Source organism: Scomber scombrus, chromosome 13 (genome assembly GCF_963691925.1).
Source record: "Scomber scombrus chromosome 13, fScoSco1.1, whole genome shotgun sequence".
Classification (NCBI taxonomy): domain Eukaryota; kingdom Metazoa; phylum Chordata; class Actinopteri; order Scombriformes; family Scombridae; genus Scomber; species Scomber scombrus.
The window spans coordinates 24,622,042-24,645,532 of record NC_084982.1 but is presented as its reverse complement, the minus strand read 5'-3'; the positions used below and the strand labels follow the sequence as shown (position 1 = coordinate 24,645,532).

Here is a 23,491-nt window from a genome sequence, read left to right as displayed (position 1 = left end):
GAGGTAAAGAAACCACAACTGCTTTTATTTTCATGGGTTAGGGTTATTTTCATGGGATTATATACACTGATTGAAACCTACAAACGACTATTTTATTCCATTTTATTCCAAGTCTGTTCTACTAAATGCCACTAAATTGTACACATTACACCTTTAACACCTTTATGACTCAGGTCCCCAGCCTCACACAGTACGCCTTAAACTACAAACTGGTTAGGCGTGTGTTGGAGCTGATTCTGAGTTCTGCAATGGCAAGAGTGGACAGGGAGAAGACTCGACACTTAATTCTCCAATGTAGTGCACAGTGCTACGGTGCAGAAGTCCCAGAGAGTAGGCACTTGGACACAATCAACTCCTGACCAGCAAATTAACCCTTTGAGAAATAAAAAAAAAAAAAACATGTTGAGTGTGTGTCCAGACAAACAGAGGTACACTACAATCAAATAAATAGTAGTAATGGCTATGGCATGTTGATTCAGCTATTTGCTTTTGTTGTTCACAAATAGCAGAAACTATGAATGCTAACATTCAACATAAATACATTCATACATCAATTTGGATCCCAAATGTTGCATTAATCAGCACTTTTTATGCTTGACTTCTACATGTTTACCTGTGTTGTACAGTAGTTGACTCATTCAAAATGTGATAAAGTATTTAGCTAAAAAGAAATATTCCAGTTTCTTTCAGCCTGATTTGTTTCCCATAAATGTGGCTATTGTGGCTCCATGTGTCATGCTAATTTTACTCTATTTGCTCTGTTTAATTGAATAAATTCAAATAAACAATATTCAAATAAATTGGAATTTGCCTTAAACCAAAATTAAAAACCTACTCTGATCTATGAGGTGCTGGAAAATACCCTTGTGCAAAATTGTGGTGTGGCACAGGAAGAGATGTGTTTTTTGTTTATAATAATAATGTGTTTCTCAAACAATTGTCACAATTCGCAGCAGACTGCTGGTGTAAATTTCTTTCCAGGGTCATGTAATTATGGCGAGTCATCACATAGAGCTTTAACTTTGAAGAGTTCAAATTAAGGAAGGGTCACTCATCGTGAACCCAGAGAGAATTAACACTTTTCGAAGCTCATTATTGTGATTTTAGCACAGCAACAAGCAGCCATCGTCAGCACTAATAGACTCATCATCAAACATATAAAAAGCTAAAAATCCACATATTTTATTACAGGAATTGGTCTGGAGTAAAACTGTGCTAAAAGGCCGAAATATTGGACTTACAATCATCAGGTGGCCATAAAATACGACTCCAATAGGATGGTTATTTCGCTGCGTGTCTGTTGTTGTGTTAAAAGGTTAATAAATTAGCTATGTGCATCAATTTATCCCAATGTGACAACATGCACAATGGAAATATTACATTTCACTCTGTCACCCTGTGTGAAAGATAGTTCACTCAAAGGCTTGGATGCTATGCTTGAATGGTGATACATGTTTACATTCTTTACATTTCTTTACATAACCTTGGTGATGAAAGCATGGCATGCTGAAATGTTGGTCTAGATTGAAAGTGTATTTCAACATTTTCTTATCTAAAGGTACTATATGTATCAATTTTAGTTTAAAACATTCACAGATTAACTAAAATGATTAACAGAATGTGAAGAAAGAACAGTTTAGACGTTATGTCAAAGATGTATTGTGTTGCAGAGATATCCTCTGAAGTTAGCATGCTAACCAGCTAGCCCCGGCCCGACCTGTCTCCAGTCTGCCCTCAGTCCAACATGAGAGGAAGAAGGAGTAGAGCTGTTTCTTCTATGTTACATTTGTTAAAGCAAACGTTGTGTGCTCAATGTTAGCACCAAACTGATATTGCTATTATACTTAGTCAAATTCTTAATTAGTTAGTGTGCTAGCTAACAGAGCACTGATAATGCATTATTAATTCAGCACTAATGAAGCATAACATAATGGACACCTCAACTTTCTGGTGATATTTTGCCACCAATTGCTTTGGACTATGGAGTATGGATTCGACCAATTCTTACATATAGTATCTTTAAATACATTTTGTTTTCAAAATTACATGTACAACTTTAGTACTGATTTTTAATTTTGAATTGTGTTTCTTACCCCACCAAGCACAGCGCAGTTTGCAAAGGTACCAAACCCTTGCATTTAAAATTAAGGAGTACATTTCTTGGGTCTGTAGATTCATGAGTTAATTAAATTTAGAGTTAATTGGAGCTTAATTGGTATGCATGTTGTATGCAGACTGAATTTTAATAACTTACCCTATTTCATATATTAGCCAAAGTCCCGTAAAATATCCTTCACCTTGGTAGTAAGACATGAAGAACATAAATCAATCAATTCAGAGTAACTGTGAGACACAGTCATCGTCCTCATTCATCTCAGTCTAAATTCAATCACACTGCGGATCAGACCAGAAAGGGAACATTTATCTCTCCAGTATGGACCTATCATCTCATGGAAAGTAATATGTTGCTTATTTTGTGCTATCACTGTTGCCCTGTGCAGCTGTAGAGCGAGATTTGCTCTTATTTTATAAAAACACATGAATTTTAAACAAAAGATATCATTAAAGAGACCAGGGTTGTAAACAAAAACAACAAAATTACCCATTTCAGTCACTGAAAGATCTCAAATAATGTGCTCAAAACTGTGGTGATTTTGTGTTTGAACAGCTTTTAAGTCTTTGTGTATATGTTGTACAATAAAAGTTGCAACTATTAGTCAATTAATCGATTAATCGTTTGATAGAAAATTCAGTCTTTTTGACGATACATTTTGATCACTTTTTTGATTATAGATTAGTCGTTTTTTTAATCACTTTTTAAGAAAAAAATCAAAAATGATCTGGTTCCAGCTTCTTTAATGTGAAGATTCTCTGGTTTCTTTCTGGTTTCATAAACTGGATATGGATTGTGGACTGTTGGTCAGAACAAAATATTTCAGGTAGCACCTTGAGAAACATTTTAAAGACCAAACGACTAATCAATTAATTGAGACAATAAGTGACATTAGTTGCAGCTCTATGTACAACCACACATTTACACAAATTCTTAGCAATAGACGCACACATACCACATCTCCTGAGCCACATAGCGGCCTGCTAGAGAACAGTGCTGATGGTGTCAAAGTCCTTGCTGATCTGAGAGCTGCTGGGCAGCGACTTGAGGTACTCCAGGTGCCTCCTGGCATCCTCCTGATTGTGTCTCACATAGTAGATGACATATGCAATCACCATGGTGAACCATCCGAACATGGTGATGAACATGGCTACGTCGGTGGTCTTGTGGTGAAAGTTGCAGAAGTTGATTCCTGAGTCCAGCACCTGGATTACCGATTTGCCTGCATATTCCTCCTGCACCGCTGTGTGACAGATCACCTCGTTCACTGTCTCAGGGTCCAACCGCAGCTCCCTCAGGACCTCCTGCAGTGTACACTCACAGTGCCATGGGTTGTTTGAGAGGCTGATTTTTGCTCGAAGACGGGCAAATGCCTCTTTGGGGACACTTTGGATACGATTGTTTGATAAATCCAGAACAAGGAGGCTGTCAGAGACACCTTGAAATGCTCCAACGTCTACAGTTTCAATATCATTGTTTGACAGGTCCAACTCCTGAAGGTAGTTCAGTTCTTTGAAGGCGTGGTTAGGAATGTGGGTTATGTGGTTGGATGCCAAAAGAAGGACCACAGTATCTCTTGGAATATCTGATGGGATCTTCTCCAAGTTGCGAGACATACATTGGACCACAGTCATGCCGCTCTTTTCTATGCAGTGACAGCTTGTAGGACAAGCCATCACTGGTGTACTTGTGAGGAATATTCCAGAAAAGAGCATGCCCCATAAGAGGGCGAAGCCATCAAAAATAGGGGATTTTCTGGGCATAGCAAACCCCTCTAATTCCTGCATATTCAGCAGTGACCTCCACGTCCTGTCAGGCAAGATCACTCATAGTTTAATCTGATTTTGAAATAAAACAGTGATACTTAAAGCATAATTTGCTTTCAAAATGACAAAAGTCTATCCACACAAACCTAAGCACTTGATTTGAGATAACACCTCAAACTTGATTTGATACAGTTTAATATAGTCCTTTAAAACAAAATCCAAAAGAGCTGATCCAAAAATTGAGCTCACTGAGTATATTCCAGCAGGGTATTGTAATTTCAGGTTTGTTGTGAGAACGTTGAAAGCTTCAGCAGGTAAGGAGAGGGGCCAAACTACACTGGCATCAACATATCGTGTTTGGAGCTGAAAAAAAGAAAAAAAAGCATTAGTCTTCAGCAGAAAAACAAATTATTATTTCTTAAATGAAGCAGGGGTGGCAATACTTGCGGTCAGTGAACATATTAGGTATCAAATTTACCCAGGCAATGACCCTTTGCTAAGATAAATTATTTTAGAGTTCACAGGCAATTGCCTTTGTCTTCCCAAATTTAGCTGAGTAAATGCAATTCCCACAATGTTTACAAAATGCATAATGTGATTATTGAGAGAAATCCATTTCACTTTAGCAAATCTTATAAAACAGCAGGCACACTCATGGGTCATCGCCAGTATTCTCTTATTGAATTAGGAGAAGCATAATTGTGTTCTGCATCGTGTGCTATAAATGTTACATGTCATTTTCAGATGCGAGAGCAACTGTAGTACATACAGTACCAGCCAAAAGTTTGGATACACCTTCCAGTTCACTTGAATGAGAAAGCGAGTCCAGACATTTGGCTGGTATTGTATAATCACATTCTTTGATAGCTGGACAAAGAAAGAAAAAAACAGCTCATCTTCTTTTGAGTCACACAATGAAGAAAAGCTTCTTTTTTTGTTGCTCTGCTCCCTCATTTAAAGGGCTGCTGTCTCTCTTTCACAGATTTATGACAAGAATAGCTGTGGACTCTAAAATTACTCAATCTGTCCTGCAGGAGGATCATCATTTTAGGACTAGCTACGCACCCTCTGGTGGGCTAAACTGATCACACAATGAACCCCTCCTGCGTTGGAGGTCATCTGTCCCATGGCACTACTGTCCTGCTCTCATTTTTCTTTTATTTCTCTCTTTGTCTTTGGCAAGGGCAGTATAGCTTAAGGGACTCTCTCTCTCTCTCTCTGACTCTCACTCTCATTCTCTTTCTCACTCTCACTCTTGCACACACACACACACACACACACATACACACACACACACACACACACACACACACACACACACACACACACACACACACACACACACACACACACACACACAATTCTTGAATAACCCTCTCATGTTCATATCAGTCTGAGCTCAGCAGGAGGTGTGGACAAGACGTGGCACCTACACGCACACAGGCACGAGGGCTGCTAAAAGACCCCAGAGTGATATTATGATAGCACTACTGTACATCATAGTAGTAAAATAGTGGTCTATTTATTAGGAATTAAACACACATGTAACAATCTTTTAAATGAAATTAGAAATCAATCGATTTTCATTAGATGAAATCACATTGGGTATTTGCTTGATCAACATATGTATATTTTTGCTGGAATATAAACTATAGTTTCAGATATAACAATATTTTGTGTCACAGCTTGACACAAAATTTAGGAAAGTAAACATCAATGTATCCTAAATTCATAAAAACAGACCCAATAAGCTCGATTTATACTAGAACTAAATCAGGAACTTCATTAATGTTAATAATGCCTGCAAGACGTGCTGAGTAATGTCAGCATTTATTTTAAATACTGCGGATTTTAATCACATTAACATAAGGTTCTGGTAGAAAAAAAAATACTACATCTGCAAAAACAAGTGCACACAGGATAATAAGTTAATTAACAACTTGTAGAGATACTTACCGCAAAGATTTTGATCTTGAAATGAATTAATAGCTACTTTTCATCCAGCTTCAGCTACAGAACAAGGTGGTGTGGTGCCAAAACGGAGATATTGTCGCAGCTGCTGCACATCTGTTGCATCACTGAAGCCTCACATCCTCTGAAAAGGATTTTTCCGGCTACTTCAACACAATGAAAGGATGAAGGAGAAAACGGCAAAGTTGGTGAGCGGCACGAGGTGAACTTATGAGATCTCCGAGAGAAATGAGTCATATCTCCAACAGTCCGTTTTATGTCCTCTTCCTAAAACACAAGAGCCACACTTGTTGATGGTGAAGATGACAGTGGTGATGGTGGTGGTGGTGGTGGTCCAGCCTGATCTGGAAGGTCTGGAGGTGAAGCACCGGTCCGAGTCATCACGCACCTCTCTCTCTCTCTCTCTCTCTCTCTCTCTCTCTCTTTCTCTCTCTCTCTCCGAACAGCGCGCGCAGGGCACCAGAAGGAGTCCCGGCTGCGCGTGGATAGTAATGCTGTTATGTTGGCAGCTCTCCTCTTCCTCTTCCTCCTCTCCTGTCTGTCTGCCTGTCTGCCTGCCTGTCTGTCTGTCCTCTTCATTGTCCTCCTCTCTATGCACTTTCCCCTTCTCTCCCCTCTAAGACATATACTGTAAATAGTAACACGATCTAAAAATGATTCCTGGATGAAAAAACAAAGCAAGACACATAAGACAGGTCCTTTGGTCATGACTTTTAAAGTGACTTTTAATAAAGGAAGTAAATAACGGGCCAATATTATTAATTGGGTATGTTAAAAACAATGTTTAAACATTTTTAAAAATTATGTCCAATAAAACACAACAACAATCAACCAAAGTCACAGAGAGATAAATAATTGATTTTCTCACTAGATACCCAACCTCAGGACCTTGTCCATGCCATATTGGCCTGTGATATATTGATTGTTTTAATCACCTCAAGTGCCATACCAAACAGATTATCAAACACCCAGCATGTTAGGGATTTAGGCTGCAGAGCAGTGGATCAAGGTGTCAGCCTTGAGGTCTGACTGCACTGTATTCTGGTAGTAATTGCCCTATTCAAATTACAGAGGCTTGATTCTACACTCACAAACTGCATGCAAAGTAGACTATATGTTGTTTATCTTTTTTGAAATGAACGCTCATTAATTTCTTAGTACAGTATGTCTGATAATCAAAGAGCAAATAAGAGCACTATCATTAATCTCATACAGAAACTAAGCTATTATTTGGATGTCCTTTAAAAAGGGCGCCTTTTTAAATAAGCACTTATGATATATTTTATAGAAACAGGCATTTTACAAGTCAGCATTGCAGTGAGTATAAGTTGCATAAGAATGGTGAGCAACGTCAGACCCTTCTGTGACCTTAACAGATTGACAGTAAGTGTCAGCACATGCAGTGGAGCATTCAGCATTGTTTTTCATTGGTGAAACTCAAAAATGAAAAGAACTATTTCAAGCAGCACAGAAGCAATTTACGTTGAAATTTTAAACTGTCTTTAGTCAGACAAAGAACCTAAATCTAAATGTCACACTTGCTCATGAAATGATGTAACAATTTGACAGTGCAGGTCATAAAAAAATAGAGTATCATGCGAACCTGCCCGATAACCTTGAAACAAATAGAAATAAAAAACATCTGCAAACATGGAGGCTTAGTAAAGTGAGTTTAACCACTCTTCAATTCTATTTTTTCTACTCCCCTGTCATTCAAATGTAGGTCAGCTGGTCCCAATGTTCCAGGTGTTATTTGAGCTACAAAGGAGTGCACGTTTTCACGGAGCCAGTCCTGCCACAGTCTCAAACCCACAGTGTGCCAGCTGGCGTGATAAATTGTGCTATATGTAGTGCTTTACTACTTAACTCCTTCAATTTGATGTAGGATAGCCAATGCATCTCAGTCACGACACCCACTGTATATCACATTTAACCACTTATTTTAACAAGGCATGCACTTTTGAGTGGTGGTGAGGCTCCGCTGGTGTGATGCTCGGAGCAATCTGGCACTGACCGACCCCCAGCAGAGCTTTGGATACACAATGATTGAAAAGAATTAACATGTATGATGGAACATTCTGATTCATTCAGGGAGATGAATTGCAGTCAGTAGGTGGTGAAGGAGCGTAGTGTGAGTTTTGGAAAGCAGAATGAATGAGCACCACTGAGTTTAGGACCACCTAGGTGGATGGAAGAGATTGTGGACGTGAATGATCGGAAACAAATGAGGCACATGACTATAAATGACTTCTGTGTGTGCCTGAACTAACGCTAAGCTCCATTTTAGATTTGTGGTACCCATGACGATGATTGGGATGAAATATATTCAGTATGAGAATCTCTATGTCTTTAGTTTATAAGGTATTACATTTGTCTCACAGTAAAGATTTATTCCCTTTTTTAGCGTAACACATAAAACAAGAGACATAACTAACTAAACCCACAGCACAACTTAAAAAGAGGTGAAAGACGGGAGAATATATACACATCTAATCAGCTTGTTTTGGTGTTTTTCTGTTCATTGTTTGTGTCCCACAACCTGACTGTTTTATTCTGCTTGCATGGCATCATTTTCAGCCATGACGGGCAACTCTTTTTAGTGATGAAGCTTCAGTTGGCCCACTGTGTGCTCCCTACTCGGCACCAAACAGCAGCGACTGCTAAATGCTGACCATTGTGCAGCATTAAGCAGATCAAGACTCAGATATTTCTCTCAGAAGTGGGGGGAGACCAAAAAACTGAGCCAAAGGAACGGTGCATATTGAACTTACATTCATAAGGTGCTTTGTGGCTGCTGCATATCAGGCTGACATTTAACATATTTACCATACGGTACTGCAAAAACCTTTATACGGTTTTGCTTGCCAGAGAAATTACACTAAATGCAGGTTTAATTAAGTGACCATATAGGAAAACTCTTGAAGTGCATCATTATGGTGGAAGTGAATAAATTATAAATTGTGTGCTTAAACTCACAATGTTTTGTCAGATATTGTAATATTTCTGACTTACTGGCCTTCAACATTGTGTAGAATTCATTATGAATTGGCTCTTTTGAGAGAAAAAATAAATAAATAAAATATTCGGAGAGAAAAAGATTTTAAGCATATGTGTCACCAACGTATTTTTGAGAAAAATAGTTGGTGACACAAAACATTCAGAAAAGAAAAATGGAGCGAGCCCACGGGAGAATCAGTTTTGTGCAAATTTCCCTAAACACAGAATAATCTAGAGAGACAACAACAAATAGTTGTCAGACTGTAATGTGTCTAAATATGAGCTGATTCTTGAAAATGTCCATCCATGAGGTAATTATATTTTTCCAAGCACTTGTGCGCATGGATTCCTATTAAGATATTAACTCTTATATTAGTATCTTCACCTCAGATGAGATTTCATGTTTTTTTGATAAATATTTGGGAGACAAAGAAGAATCATGTGAATGAGACAGTGTGGCTGAAGGAAGATATCATATTCTTTTTATCCTTTGCAGCAGCAGTCAGTGTTATTTGAGTGAGAATACAAGTATTTAGGGGGTGAATTTTTAAATGTACCTATCTGCTCTTTACAGTTCTGGTTGTCATGCAGGGAGCAAAATGAGTTTCCCTGCTTGTATGAAGAAGTTTTCTAAGATTCTTGTGATCTTCAAGCTATGGTAAATTGGCTGCCCTACAGACAGTTTAAAGACAGAGATGCATTGTCTCTGCACTTGGGGAGTCTGCAGTGGAGCCAATTCCAGACTTTAAACACCTGGTAACATATAAAAAATAGTAGTCCATCGTAATCGTAACTTACAAAGGCTAAAATCTGTATGGTTCATAATTAAAGATTCTGCAGACTTATGTAATGCTGTAAAACCACTTGTTGCTGCTTATAACAAGAATACCACTGACAAATTGGTACTTTAGCAAGCTAGACTGGGAGCCATCATGCTGGGAGGCAGGATAGCAGAAAGAACAAAATAGAGTGCCAATCTGGTGAAATCACTTATATGCACAGTTTACTGGCTCTGACTGGCATACATCATTTTATTCAGACAAAACTTACCACACATGGCCACTAATCATCTGCGATCCATCATTCACTTAGCCACAACAGGGGAAGACTCCAGCAGTCATAAATATACTAAATTAGAATGAATGACCATGGACATATGTAAGTTGAAAACAAAAGCATGGCTCAGAGACAACAAAAGCAGATGGAGGGACGAATTTATCTTTAGATATATCTGCTGAGCATTATGAATTTCATCCTTTGTCTGGCCAGATAAAGGGTCATAATAGGGATCACTGGTGGTTTCATTCTGCCAAAACACACACTTACAAAGTCAGAAAATGGGAGGACTGTGACAGTCGCATTAAAAGAAAGCCAAGGTCGGGAATTTGGAGCACAGCTGTTACGGGAGCAGCAGAAATACCATGCGTTGAGTGCCACAGAGAAGCAGAAGGGGTTCCGCGTCAGCGACTTGCACTAACCTTCCTCAATCAATTTAAGGTTGGAGGATTGCAAGCAAGAGGCTATGCATCTAGATGAACAATAGCACTGGGTTTATCTTTGGATCAGTTTATTTTGATTTATGTGGCCATAGTAGAATTTCCTGATGTCAGGCTTTTTTCCTGCTTGTTTCATGTCTTAAATGGTACGAGGGAAACTGTGAATAAGGTGGCAGAATTCCACATTTGTCCCATTATTAACATCCCGATGAAGTGTTTCTAATGATAACCATTTATTTATATTAAGCACAGTTTAGGACACATTTGACTTGCCCTGCCTGTAATTGTCCCTGGGACAACTAATAACAGCTCCGAACACAAAACACATTCATCTAACTCTGCCAAGTGCCAGGGGAGATGGCCTGCTGATGTATGACCAGTTGGTTGTGACAGAAGATAAAGGACTAAGGTGTAGTTTGGCTTTTGTGCATTGGCTTAGAAGAATGTACTCGGCAGGTGTTGACGATTCAAAAACCACAGGTTCAGTTTTCCCCAGGAGGCCTTTCCACTCTTCTTCCTGTTCACCTGCCCCTTAATCAATCTCCAAATGCTTTGCAATAGACAAATTACCAGTGTCAACTGCCTCCAGGCAAATGAGCCTCCTGTCATCTACTTACTTATCCAAGTGTATCACTTTGGATTTCCTTTGACAAAGCAAATGCATCTCTTCTGATAAGGGGGTCAACATACTGATGAGTGGAGACTTTAGCTTCTAACAATTCATCACCATTACGTACTCACTGTAGCAGTGTCCGAGGGAGCAGGGCATTAGCAGCTAATAGCATGCACAGGGAGGGGAGGTGGGGTGTAACTATCTGATTAGCTGCTGTAATACATCCAGAGCTGTTTGTGTGTGACAGGATGACTTGTATTAAAACACAGACTGCACTGATGCATGGCAGGAAGTAAATTGGCAGAGCATGATTTATCATCAGCTCTTCTACCGTATTATTCTTTATTATAAATGATGTTGAGTCTTTTACAGTATTTAGATTACACTCCCACACGTACACCTTAGACTAGGTAGAGTGGTTCCTAATATAGGTGTCGGGACCCTGAGTCTGAGGGGTCGCCAGGTGATTTGATGAAAAGAAAAGAAAGAATATCTATGTTACACAAAACGTTTTTTTCGTGACTTTTCAACCATAATGAAGTTCAATTCAATGGCTTTGTTCTCTTCAAGTGTCCCAAAAACACAATAGTGTGACAGTGAGACAGCATAATACATACCAGTACGACACCAGGAACCTGAAACTCAAGCTAATTAATTTATATTATATTATTAACACATATTATATTATTTTATCTCTTTTTGTCTGTATTCATTATTATAATTATTATTGGCCCTGAAATTCTATATCAGTACATTTTTATTAAGAATTCACTGCATTATAAAACTGCACACACAACTCAGGTGATTTTGATAGTTGAATTAAGAGGGATATCTGAACACATTTTAAAGAGGTACTCCAACTAGTCATGAAGTTTGGGGGACTCAAAAGAATAATATTGGAGGGAAAAAAAGAATTAAAGCAGCAAAAGTCGAAACTCATTTCCAATTATGCAATTCAATAGCGTATTTTATAATAAAATGTTCCTGTCTCTAAAATGCCTCAGTAGCCCTGATGACAATATTAAGGTACAATTTTCAAACTTTTCACAGGTTGAGTAGCATTCCTCATGAGAAATAAAATGAACTCAATCTGTAAAATCAGTGCTGTTCTCATTTAAGACCCTTAATATAGTAGGTTTATTGTTCATTTTTGTTTACAGGCTTTACATAATACAGTTCTATAATGTCGGATTTGCACTGCTCTTTCATACTGGTCTCAGTCTATTGCCGCTCTGCCACAGCTCCAGATCTCAACAATAAAGTAATTAAATAACTGTGCAAAATAGATTGACTCCACTATTAAAAAAAAGAATAAAAATCCTTGACTCAACTTTTCATGAATGAGGTGGTTATTCATACCAAATACTTTCAAGCTAATGACGTCCACTTGACTGAAACTGCAATTACTGAGTCAATGCAACCCATTTTAGGACAGTTATTGTTCAGACGGGAACACTCAAAATATTAGACTATTGTGTGTTGATGTAACCTTGTTAGCTGATGCTTTCTTTTCTCATTTTATTCCATTAAAAGTACAGTGATGACAACAAATTCCATCTTTTTTTGTATTTATTGTTAAAACTTTTACTAACATGCCACTGTGTAATTATGATGTTTTGAAATGTTCAGTCAGTGTTTGGATCACGTTTCTGAACATGCTATATTTATCTTTTTAAAAAGGCCATACCAGTGATATTCTGACATCAAAAGACCTCCAACTTTCACTACAATTCATGAGGAAAATTGCGAAAAAAAAAAAAAAAAAATTTCAGTTGAAATTGACGTCACAATTCCTGGTGAAAACTGTGTTTTGCTAAAATTACAGTATTATTGTGATGAAAAACAGTATTTACACACTCATGTCATTAAACTTCTACCACAGTCTGTGAAAAAAATGCTATCATAGGTGCATCTCAAACATTGCAAAGCTAACTCATAAGGGAAGAAATACATTTAGAAAAATGCCAAAATGTGTTCCACAGTTTTGATCAATTTTGACATTAGTCTTCAAACTCAGACTGATAATTATGGTTGCTATTCCCTCACAGCATTACTGAGGTAATGTTCTTTCTGGAACTGACACTGACACTCCCTTGTTTAACTTTTATTAACAGTTAACAGTTATGTGGAAAAAAATCATAATAGCACATCTGTAACTAAATATCTTGAGCTGAACAAGTTGAAATGCAAAGTTTTTGTAATAAAATGCTTGGATCATATAACCTAGCTATGAATAAATGTGAATAAATAGCATTTAACAACTTTCAGAGTTGGCCTTCTCTGATGACAAGGACAGACATGATGTCTCACTTAAGATCTTCAACTTCCCATCTGCTGTGACATATGGTGACATATGTAAAAGAGAAAACCATTGGCATTTATTACACTTCCACATAGCTTCTGTTATTTTCTCTTAAATATCTTTTTTTTTAAATTGCCCTCAAGAAACTAATACCAAAAATGAATTCATCCTACTAACAGTAATTGGCAATACCAACAACCTCATAAAGTCTCTGTACTATATCCTTTAAATGGGAGTTTTTCAATGATTGGTTTTCTTTTTGCAAGTGAAAGCTGAAGATTTTTAATAATAGACACCATAACTTGAATTACAAGAATGAATATAACATTTCAGATTATTAAAATGACAAAATACACAGAATTTTATTTGCCTCTCTTAAACTGTGTCTATTTTTAAGCGATTGTTGCATATAAATACTTGTATTATACTGGAAATAAAGGGACTCTGATTCTAATTTTGATCAAATGCATATTCCTGCAGAGATGTTATTTTTGCATACAGTAAACAAATGATGCTGACAGCCCCAAAGATAGACTGGAAGTAAAACAAAGCTGAGTAACAGAAGCTTGGTCTGACGTAGGCTGCAAGAAGCCAAGTCAGAAATTAAGGCATCATTTGTGTCGACTGAAAATGCTGCCAATCAAAATGACTCAGTGTCACAAAATAGCAGCTTCATGGCTGCGCATCATGTGTGTCAGATAAACTGCTGTACTGAAACTGCGCACTGAGGATGAGCATCACTGGTAAGCTTTCTCTCACAAAGGCTATTATAAAAAGGGGCACAATACCTTTTAAAGTATATATTTTAAAGTTTTGTTTGTTCTTTCCAGATTAAAAATTATAATAATTTCTTTATTAAATCATGTAAAAATAATGATACATTTACATCTAATCCAGCATGGGTCATTCAACTTTCATCCAGTTAGAAAAATAAACATTCATCCAATTTCTTTACTGTCTATCCTCTAGTGGGTCACAGAGGAGCTGGAGCCAGTCTCAGCTGACATTAGGCAAGAGGCGGGGGTAAAATCCTGAATAGGTCGGCAGTCAATCACAGGGCTAACATATAATATAGAGACAGACAGCCATGCACACTCGCACCTATGGGCAATTTAAATTCACCAATTAACCTAACCAGCATGTCTTTCATCCATGGGTGGTAGTTAGAGCACCTGGAGAGAACTCATGCAAAACAGAGTCCCAGCTCGCCAGAGGGTTCAAACCCAGAATCCTCTAGCTGTAAGGCAACAATACTAACAACTGCATAACAGTGCCGCCCAGCAATAAACATAAGAAGATACAGGTATTTTGGATCGCTTACATATTGAAGACTAAATATCACCACTAGATAAATACACATCATAACGTCTGTAAATAGACTTCTGCGGCCCTAAATCCCTGACTGTTTATTGGAGGTAAATTACCAAATTGCATCCCAGACACACATCTTTATGAAATATATTGGGTAAGTACTAATTTCAACCCATGGGTGGATCCATTTCCTACCCAGCAAGCCTTGAAATTTTCTCTGAGACCACTTAGGAGAGCTGCATTTCTTTTGAGGAACAGATGGTAAATGCCAGCGATAAATAAAATGATGTGTCAGAAGATATTCTCTCTTAATGAATGGACACATAGTTCAAGCCTGAAATCTTTTGAATAGCTACCGTTAACTGCATTCACTCTCAAAATATACTACAATGGAATCGGGTGTCAAGATGTCTCTTTCTTTTGTTTGCTTGAGGAACACAAAACTTACATCCTCTGCATCCTTTGTCTGATGACAATCTTGTCTCGCCTTATCTCCGACCTGCTGTTGTATTGACCTGCTAACACTATTACCAGCTGATGGCCTTTAAAGGGGAACCTATTATGCTTTTCCTTATTTTCAGTCATACATATTGTCTTGGTCTTGTCACAGTCTGGCTTTGTGTTCCTTGGTTGTTATTCTCCGTACCAGCAGAGACTCTCAGTCTATTCTCCTTGTTATTCCAAGCCTGGACTGAGTTGAGTTATGCTGTTTTGAGTTGTGTCTTAAAAGACTTCTGTCATGATGTCATTTATGTTGCCTTTATTGTCTAGACTGTATTCATTGTGTTTCTGGGTGTTTTTTTTTTTTTTACTTTGCACTGTGTTTTTCTCCTGTGTCTCCAGCCTGGTTTCCCTTCCACACCTGCCCTGCATTCAGCTTCATTAGCCCTACACTTTCCAGTGTTTCCTCAAGCTGTCAGTTTCTTTCCCATTGTCTTGTTTTATCCCCTCATTCCCTTCAATTGCCTTTCTCCACCCATCTCCCCAGCTGTACCTCATCTTCTCGTTAGCTCTGTTAGTATTTAAGTCTCGTTTTCTGTTCTGTATTTATTGGATCCTTTGTTAAGTTTGGTTCAGTTTTGCCTTGCTGGTTTAACTAGAGTTATTCTTCAGCCCTGCTCTGCTTATAGTCTCCTGCATTTGGATCCATCTGCTCCACTCCTCATAACATTTATAATGTTACAATGTCAGAAGTTGGCACGCGGAATGTTTTTTCCATTACACAGCACTGCAAAGTAAAATAAGTAGTTCACACATCATCTGCAGCTCTTCATTAAACATCATCATCAATGGGGTGGCTGTGGCGGCTGCGGCTCAAGAGGTAGAGCGGTCTTCCACCAATTGGAATATTGGCCGTTCAATTTCCTGGCTCCTCCAGTCCACAGGTCGATGTGTATTTGGGAAAGATACTAAACCCCAAAATGCTCCTGTTGCACCAACGGTGTATGAATGTGTATGAATGATTAGTTTCCTCCTGATGAGCAGGTTGGCACCCTGTGTGGTAGCTCCTGTCATCAGTGCATGAATGTATGTGAATGTGTGAATGAGACATGTAATGTAAAAGCGTCATAAGGACATAAGGACTAGAAAAGCACTATATAAGTACAGTCCATTTAACATATGTGACTGTTTCTGCTTATGCTGTCATTTCCTGTAAATTCTTAACAGTATCCCGTTATTTAGTTTTAAAGTGTTTAATACTAAGCAGCAAAAATCAGTAAATGTTGGATTTTCCTCAGCAGTAGAAGATAAATAAGGACTTTTTTGAACTGTGAATCATGCAAAGCTACTCTAGTGGAGTCCCAGAATAAAAAATATAAAGTTGGAAAGGTCCTCTTAAGGAAAACTATAAATAGATTTAAGATGTAAAATGTAAGATGTAAAATAAAATATAAAAACTCAAAAATCATTGAGGGTGAAGCCCTCGTTTACAATAACACTGAGCAAGAAATAAGAAAACCAATTTAAAAATCAATTTAAACCTGGACAAACAGAAGTTAAAAGGTTTGAGATTTTGGATTTAAAATGACCAACACAACAAGAGATTAATTTAGATTAGTTCAATTAATTAACCCAAGGACACAGGATTAAAACTGGGAAAATGTTTTGGTTTTTGGGGGGGTTTTGTTTTGGGGTTTTTTTTCCATTTCATTTTGTCTTTTAAAGAAAGGTTAGATTATGCATTGACATTTATTAATATGCAGCAGACTCTGAAATTAATTGTTTATGGTCACAGAATGTGAAAACCCCAGTGCACTCTGTTTTTAGCAGCACTGACAAACTGAATGAAGTCATGTAGGTTTGAACGTACTCTACTGTCATAAGGCCAGATAATGGGGGAAAGTACAATGAGGGAATTATTCAAGGTTCAGTGATTAACTTTTACCAGATGAACACATTGTATCTTCAAAAGGTCAGAATAATTTATTGAGCTTAAGAACTTCAGTATTTTTAATGGTGAGTTTGTGTTCATTTGGTATACAGCTGTGATAAGTGAATGTAAAAGTACAGAAGAAGAGAAAAGGATGCAAGAAAGATCCCTGCTTAATGAAATTAATCATCTCCGGCCATAAGCAGAATGCCCCAAGTACAACTCAGTTAAGAGAACACATCCATGAAAACGTTTTCTAAGAACCATAGAGAAATATTTACTGAAATTAAAGTTACAAGTGTTTATTTCTAAATTGGCATTTATATGAGCAGACGGGGGTCTTGACTGTTCATTTGCAGCAGTCAGCAATGACCAAATGTCTTAAAAAGCACACACCAGATGGCTAAGAGTATGATGGTTTTCATTCCAATCAAACACTACACCATCTGATTACACTAAGCTGCAAAACCTCAACCAGAGAGTTTGTTTTAGCTCGCATCAAGTACCAGATGGATGGGACACAAATTGTGTCACAAGAAGTTAATTATAGAGTATATTAAACTCTCAAATAATCCCCCATGATTAGTTTCTGGTACCCTGAGTGTTTTCCATTGTTTATAGTTGGAAGAACTGTTCATTCCCAGCCATCAAACTGGTGATACAGTCCAAAAACTGACCAAGTATTTATAAAGGTTACTATACTTACTACAGTATATATAAACAGTACCAGTCAAAAGTTTGGACACACTTTCTCATTCAAGAGAATGGGACAGTGTGTCCAATCTTTTGACTGATACTGTATATAATGTTGAAAGTTCAATAATTAAAATGGAATGTAAAAAAGAAATACTATACCTACTTTTCCTTTAACCTCCAATCAATTGATAAAATTACAATTTTCCATTTATTTCACTGATTAATTATTACTTTCGTGAGGTCATTGTTTCTCTCCTTCATTTTCTGTTCCTTGGTCTTGGCACTCTTTTATCAACTCCATATTCTCCCCACGCAACATACTCCCAAAACATTTTTAATTGTCCTTATCCATATATGATTTTGAGGGAATTGAGTGGTCCATGGTGTGTGTGTGTGTGTGTGTGTGTGTGTGTGTGTGTGTGTGTGTGTGTGTGTGTGTGTGTGTGTGTGTGTGTGTGTGTGTGTGTGTGTGTGTGTGTGTGTGTGTGTGTGTGTGTGTGTGTGTGTGTGTGTGTGTGTGTGTGTGTAATATCTTAATAACATTACATATTAACAGAGCTGGACACTACACTGTCAATCAGCCTTGCTGCCCATTAGCCTCAAGGGCCTCTTGAAGCACTGCAGAGAAATAATCTCCTGCAGTCCATAGACCAATCAATCCCAATGTAATGCACGAGAAACACAAGATAACTTTCATTTTATCTCATGTGCTCAGCAAGCAATTTTTTGTGAAATAACTAGGCACCATCTTGGAGTTTGGTATGTATAATACATCCATGCTAACATCTGTGGACCCTTTACAAGGCAAACATGTTCATGTTCAGGAAATAATACAAGGTCGAACAACATGAGTTGGATCACACTTGCCTGATAACGGACGGGCTACAGTTAGCAAGCTGACAGCTCAAATTTAACATTGGGATGACAGATGCGAGGACCTGTAGGTTGTTGGGTCTGCCAGAGGGGTTAGAGTGGCCTGCCCTACTGAGTTTATGTCCAACTACTAGAGGAAAAACTTCGCCTGGACAAAAAGCCCCTGCTAGATGAAGCCCAATCGTACACTGTGGGATAAACCCAAATAGGGAGATTCACCCCGACCATTTGTTGTAAAAGTACACTACATTCACATGCGCAATGAAATTCTAGCCTACAGTCATTCTTGCTTCACATATTAATGGATGACTCACCTAACATGGAAACTTATTGGCATCATGTTACTAAGGTTCAGTTGATTTCGTACATGCTTACAATTGTCCAATACTATCACAATTATCTCGTAGGTAGCTGTAGGTTACAGTAGCTGACTATGATGGTGATGGTTATGATGGAGTGTGTAGCACATTAGATGAGGTTTAATGGGCATGACTCATTTGAGGAGACACTTGGATACTGTTATTTACTGGTATGACTCAATATGCTTCATTCCTTGCCCCCTTAGATGTTGCTATGGTTTCACTTAGATTATCAGAGCAAGATGGAAGTGGGCTAAATTTATATAGCTGGAATTGTAGAGGCCTTAATAATCCTGTTAAGTGCAGAAAAGTACTCCTCCATCACCAACATTTGGGCTCCCCGATAATGTATTTAAAAGAAACTAATTTCAGAGTTTCTGATCGGATCAGATTAAAAAAGTAGTTGGATTGGCCAAATTTTTCATTCTTAATTTGAGGGTGAACCCAGAGGAGCAGCTAGTATATTACACAAGTCAATTCATTTTGTTCCTTCAAATGTGATTGCAGATCCAAATGGGAGGAACTTGATTATTAGTGGCAAAATGTAAAATACTCCAGTGCTTTTTATCTATTGCCCAAACTGAAATGATGATGGTTTTCCACTCCACCAGGTATATCTTAACATTTCCTTATTTTAGGTCCCCTGGAAAGGATTTATTTTTTCTAAAGTCCATCACACTTTTTGTCTTTTTGGATAATAGAGTTCTCCCATCTGTAAAGTCAATTTCATAATGCAATGGTTATATCTGACCATGCCCCTGATCTGATAATAACTGTGCTCCATGGTGTTTCAATAAACTCTTACTTTCAAATGAGGACTTTGTGGAATTTATTTCAAAGCAAACAGCAAATACATTTCTTTTTTTTGTGTAAATAAAACTCCCAGTGTGTCTGCACCAGTGTTATGGGAGAACCTGAAGGCATATATCAGAGGTGAAATAATTTCTTACAGTGGTTATGAGAAGGAAAATAATATAATTAACAATTTGCATTGCACAGCTGGACATCATTTATGTTACCTCTCCTTCTCCTGATCTATACAAGGCAGAGTTTGAGGTTTTAGTTATGAATCATACAACGGAAACGCTACTGAAATCCAGATACACTTATTACGACACCAGCAGATTGATGCCTATCAACTGTGACAGGCATCATCATCTCACCAAATTTCACAACTTTGAATATCTTCAGGCTTACCAATTGATCCTAAGAAAATTGAGTTTTTAATATTTTCACAGCGTACTTCTGAAAGCACAACTGATTCTTAACATTTGGATAGTTCATCCTGACTTTGTCGATTATTTGAAAAGAAACATTACTGATGAAGAACTACAGCAGCTAAATCCATGCAATGTGGTAAATATCCAGTACCAGATGGCCCACAGGAAGAAACTGTTGGCAGATATGATGGTGCGGGTGGAGGTTTGTGGTATCTCTTGATGGATTTGTGTGTGACTCCTGAAGGGGACACGGAGCCAGTGGAATGAAAGCAGAATTGGTGTCATACATTTGTTTTTTCGCACTCTCGTCGGGATGCTGGCAGTGCAGTTCTGAGTGTACTGGAGCTTCTGGATGCTCCTGCCAGGGATGTGTGAAGAGCACATTGCAATAGTCCAATCTTGAGGAGATAAAGGCATGGGAAAAAATCTCTGCATCTGACAGGATTAGAAAGGAGATGTTTTTGAGAAAGAGGTTCTCTATAGATATCTAATATGGTCATCAAAAGTCAAGCTGAAGTTCAACCAAACACCCATATTAGTGACTGAGGAGGAAAGGGGGATGTCCTGACCATCATAGGTGAGATCAGGTATAGGGGGTAGACTGAATGCAGTGTGGGGTGCCAATAAGTAGAGCTTCAGTTTTCCTGCTGTTTAAGTAGAGTAAATTTGTACTGATCCAGGCCTTTATCTCCTTAAGACATGTGCTGAAGCGTGACATGGCTGCAGAAGGGCTTGAGTTTTGATATAAAGCTCGGTATCATCAGCATAGCAATTAATATACATCCGATGTCTGCTGATAACACGTCCAAGGGGAAACATGTGGAGAGTAAACAGGATGGGCCTGAGAACCACTAGTTCATTCACTGGTGTGGAGGCTGGGCAGGTGATGTGCTGGAGGTACATAGTCATGATGGCTGGATCATTGCTTTTCCAGTTCTGAAATAGCATTTGACACTTAGGTTAAAATCCACTCAGACCAACTTGTAAACACTTCGATAAACTACAGGTCTATGAACTGTAGGTTATTGGAGGGGGCAGAGTTAGTGATTATCAGGTCAAGTGTGTTCTCCCTGATGTGAGCAGGGATATCAACATGCCACTTCAGACTAAATCAGAGTGAGGGACTCCACTGCAAAAAGACAGGAGGGATTGTGAACATGTATATTCATATCACTAACAATGGCCATGTTGGTTGACATGGAACAGAGTGAGGTGAGTAGGTCATGCATCTCAGGAAGGGAATATGAGTTGGATCTGGGGGAGCAGTGGATTTACCAGTGAGAGAGTATTATTAAATAGTTTGATGGTGGCATGAGAGAATTGAGGATGGATGTCTCTACAAACTCTGTAGTACACTGTGATACACTCCATAATTGCATGTCTGGTATAAGGTACTTACGTGATGTTTCCAACAATGATGCTCGAGTTTGTTTTGGGCAGAATGGCAGCATTAGTAACAGTCACGGACTGGAGATCATTAGAGGAAACATGAGAAGAGCTCAAGTTGAATAAAAACCCCAGCCACTAGAGTGGGTCAGTGACAGCACAGCTCTGGATGATTTCCACTGATAGAGAGTGCAGAACAGCCAGACGGGGCTTTGTGGCACACGTGAGCTGGCAGGCTGGAGGAAGAGACACTCGCTGTCCTCTGGAGAAAAAGGATCCCAAGATAGCAGGTAGGCAGCATTTTATATCAAATAATCCAAACATTTTGCAAATTCCAGTAGATAAGGTAGGTTGTACTTTAGAATGTTAATGTGAAATTAACAGTCAATTGTCTTTTTAGTAGAGAGGAGTGGCAGCCAGTATGTGCCAGCGTTCCTTCGTAATACAGAGTATCCTCTCTCCCACTGCAACACAAGCACTAAAACAAATCTTAAACTTTTGGTTGCCATGGTGACATGATTAGGGTTAGTGGGGTTTGGTTTAAGACAATCTAATGATTGATTCAAAATATTTTTGGTACTTCATAACACACCTGAAGTGTCTTGATTCAGCAATCAGCCATGTCTTTCCTGAAATGACAACGGGGCCATGATAAAGTTATTGACTTTAATCACAATGAGCTTCTTGGTACATATAATTTGGAACTTCCTGTTCCTCACAAGGTTGTTAATTGTTTAGGATAGGGATTATCTTCCCTCATTTAGACGTGACTAAATGCAATCAGGGACTCTGGGAGCACAATCAAGGGCTGCTTGAAACTGGGCACATTTAACAGCCATGAAAGATTTGGTGAGGACTGACGGACGAGCTGTATACAAGGTGACCTCCTGATGCCCCCCAAGAGGGACAATGTTAATTTGCAACATGCCTGTGGACAAAGGCCTCCCCTGTGGCTCTGTCTGTTGTGCACACACTCAGGATGAATGTCAGACTACAACATAGCTACACCCAATTAACAGGAGTGACTCTTTTAGATGGAACCAGCACTTATAGCGGTGGACACTATGCAGCTTTGGCTCCATTTTGCATCATGACTGTGTAAATTGTGTTGATATTAAACAGTAGGTTCAAATTATAATATTTTGTCTCTCAAGTAGTTCATGTAGAAAGCAGATAAAAACTCTTTTGATGGTCTGTGAGATTAACTCTATTATTACCAGTAGGATTATAACACTTAGCTGTCATGTAGTCTATTACAGTCTGTTAGTGTGAGCAGAGAATGGCTTTAAAGATTTGCATGTCATATGTCTCAAAAATCTCCAGAGTTGATTCAATACCACACTGACAGTCGCAAAAAAACTGATTATTAATTCCATACATTTAGTATTATTTGCAGGGCTGCACGGCTTTCATTCAAATGCACATTCGCCAATCACTGCATTGAAAAACACAGAACACCACCTTTCCCATCTGGTTTAACTAGCTTTTATTGTAAGAGTGACTGTGAACATTTGCCACAGTAACAAACAACTGCTCTTATATACATCATTTATGGAGAAATAAGGCCAAAGAATCTCTTGCCATTTTAACTTCCATAAAGCTTATCTCCAACTTGCATTTCAGGGATTTACAATAGGCATTGCCTCCACTTTATGGTAATCAAACGGTGCATAAGTATTACCTAATTGACCCCATGCAGCGTTATCTGAGTCTTATTTAGAATCAGTCTTACCAAATTTTCAAGATCATCTCATTGCTGACCAGGTGGGAATCATTAAAAAAAAAAACCTCCCTTCAAACAGACTTAGCCTTACACTGCCCATGTGATGCCACCCTGCTGAAATGTCCTTGACCAAGACACAAGAATGCTGCTCTGTGGCTGAATGTGACTCTTGCTGTTTGGGGGGTAAGAGAAACACAGAATAACAATGAGTCACACACCTATGTATTAGATCAATATTGATTTCAATGTTATTATGTTTACAAGGGTGTTCTCATGGATGAACTATTTCTCAAA

General features: G+C 38.4%; 1 protein-coding gene across 1 annotated transcript; it reads right to left on the bottom strand.

The window, feature by feature from the left end:
* Positions 1 to 3,096: 3,096 nt before the first annotated feature.
* On the bottom strand, positions 3,097 to 20,997 carry LOC133992643 (leucine-rich repeat-containing protein 3-like). The gene is made up of 3 exons (XM_062431329.1): positions 20,870 to 20,997; positions 20,240 to 20,446; positions 3,097 to 3,922 (listed from the first exon to the last, which is right to left on the bottom strand). Exons 1-3 carry the CDS (start codon positions 20,995 to 20,997, stop codon positions 3,097 to 3,099), a joined length of 1,161 nt encoding a protein of 386 aa, XP_062287313.1.
* Positions 20,998 to 23,491: the final 2,494 nt, after the last annotated feature.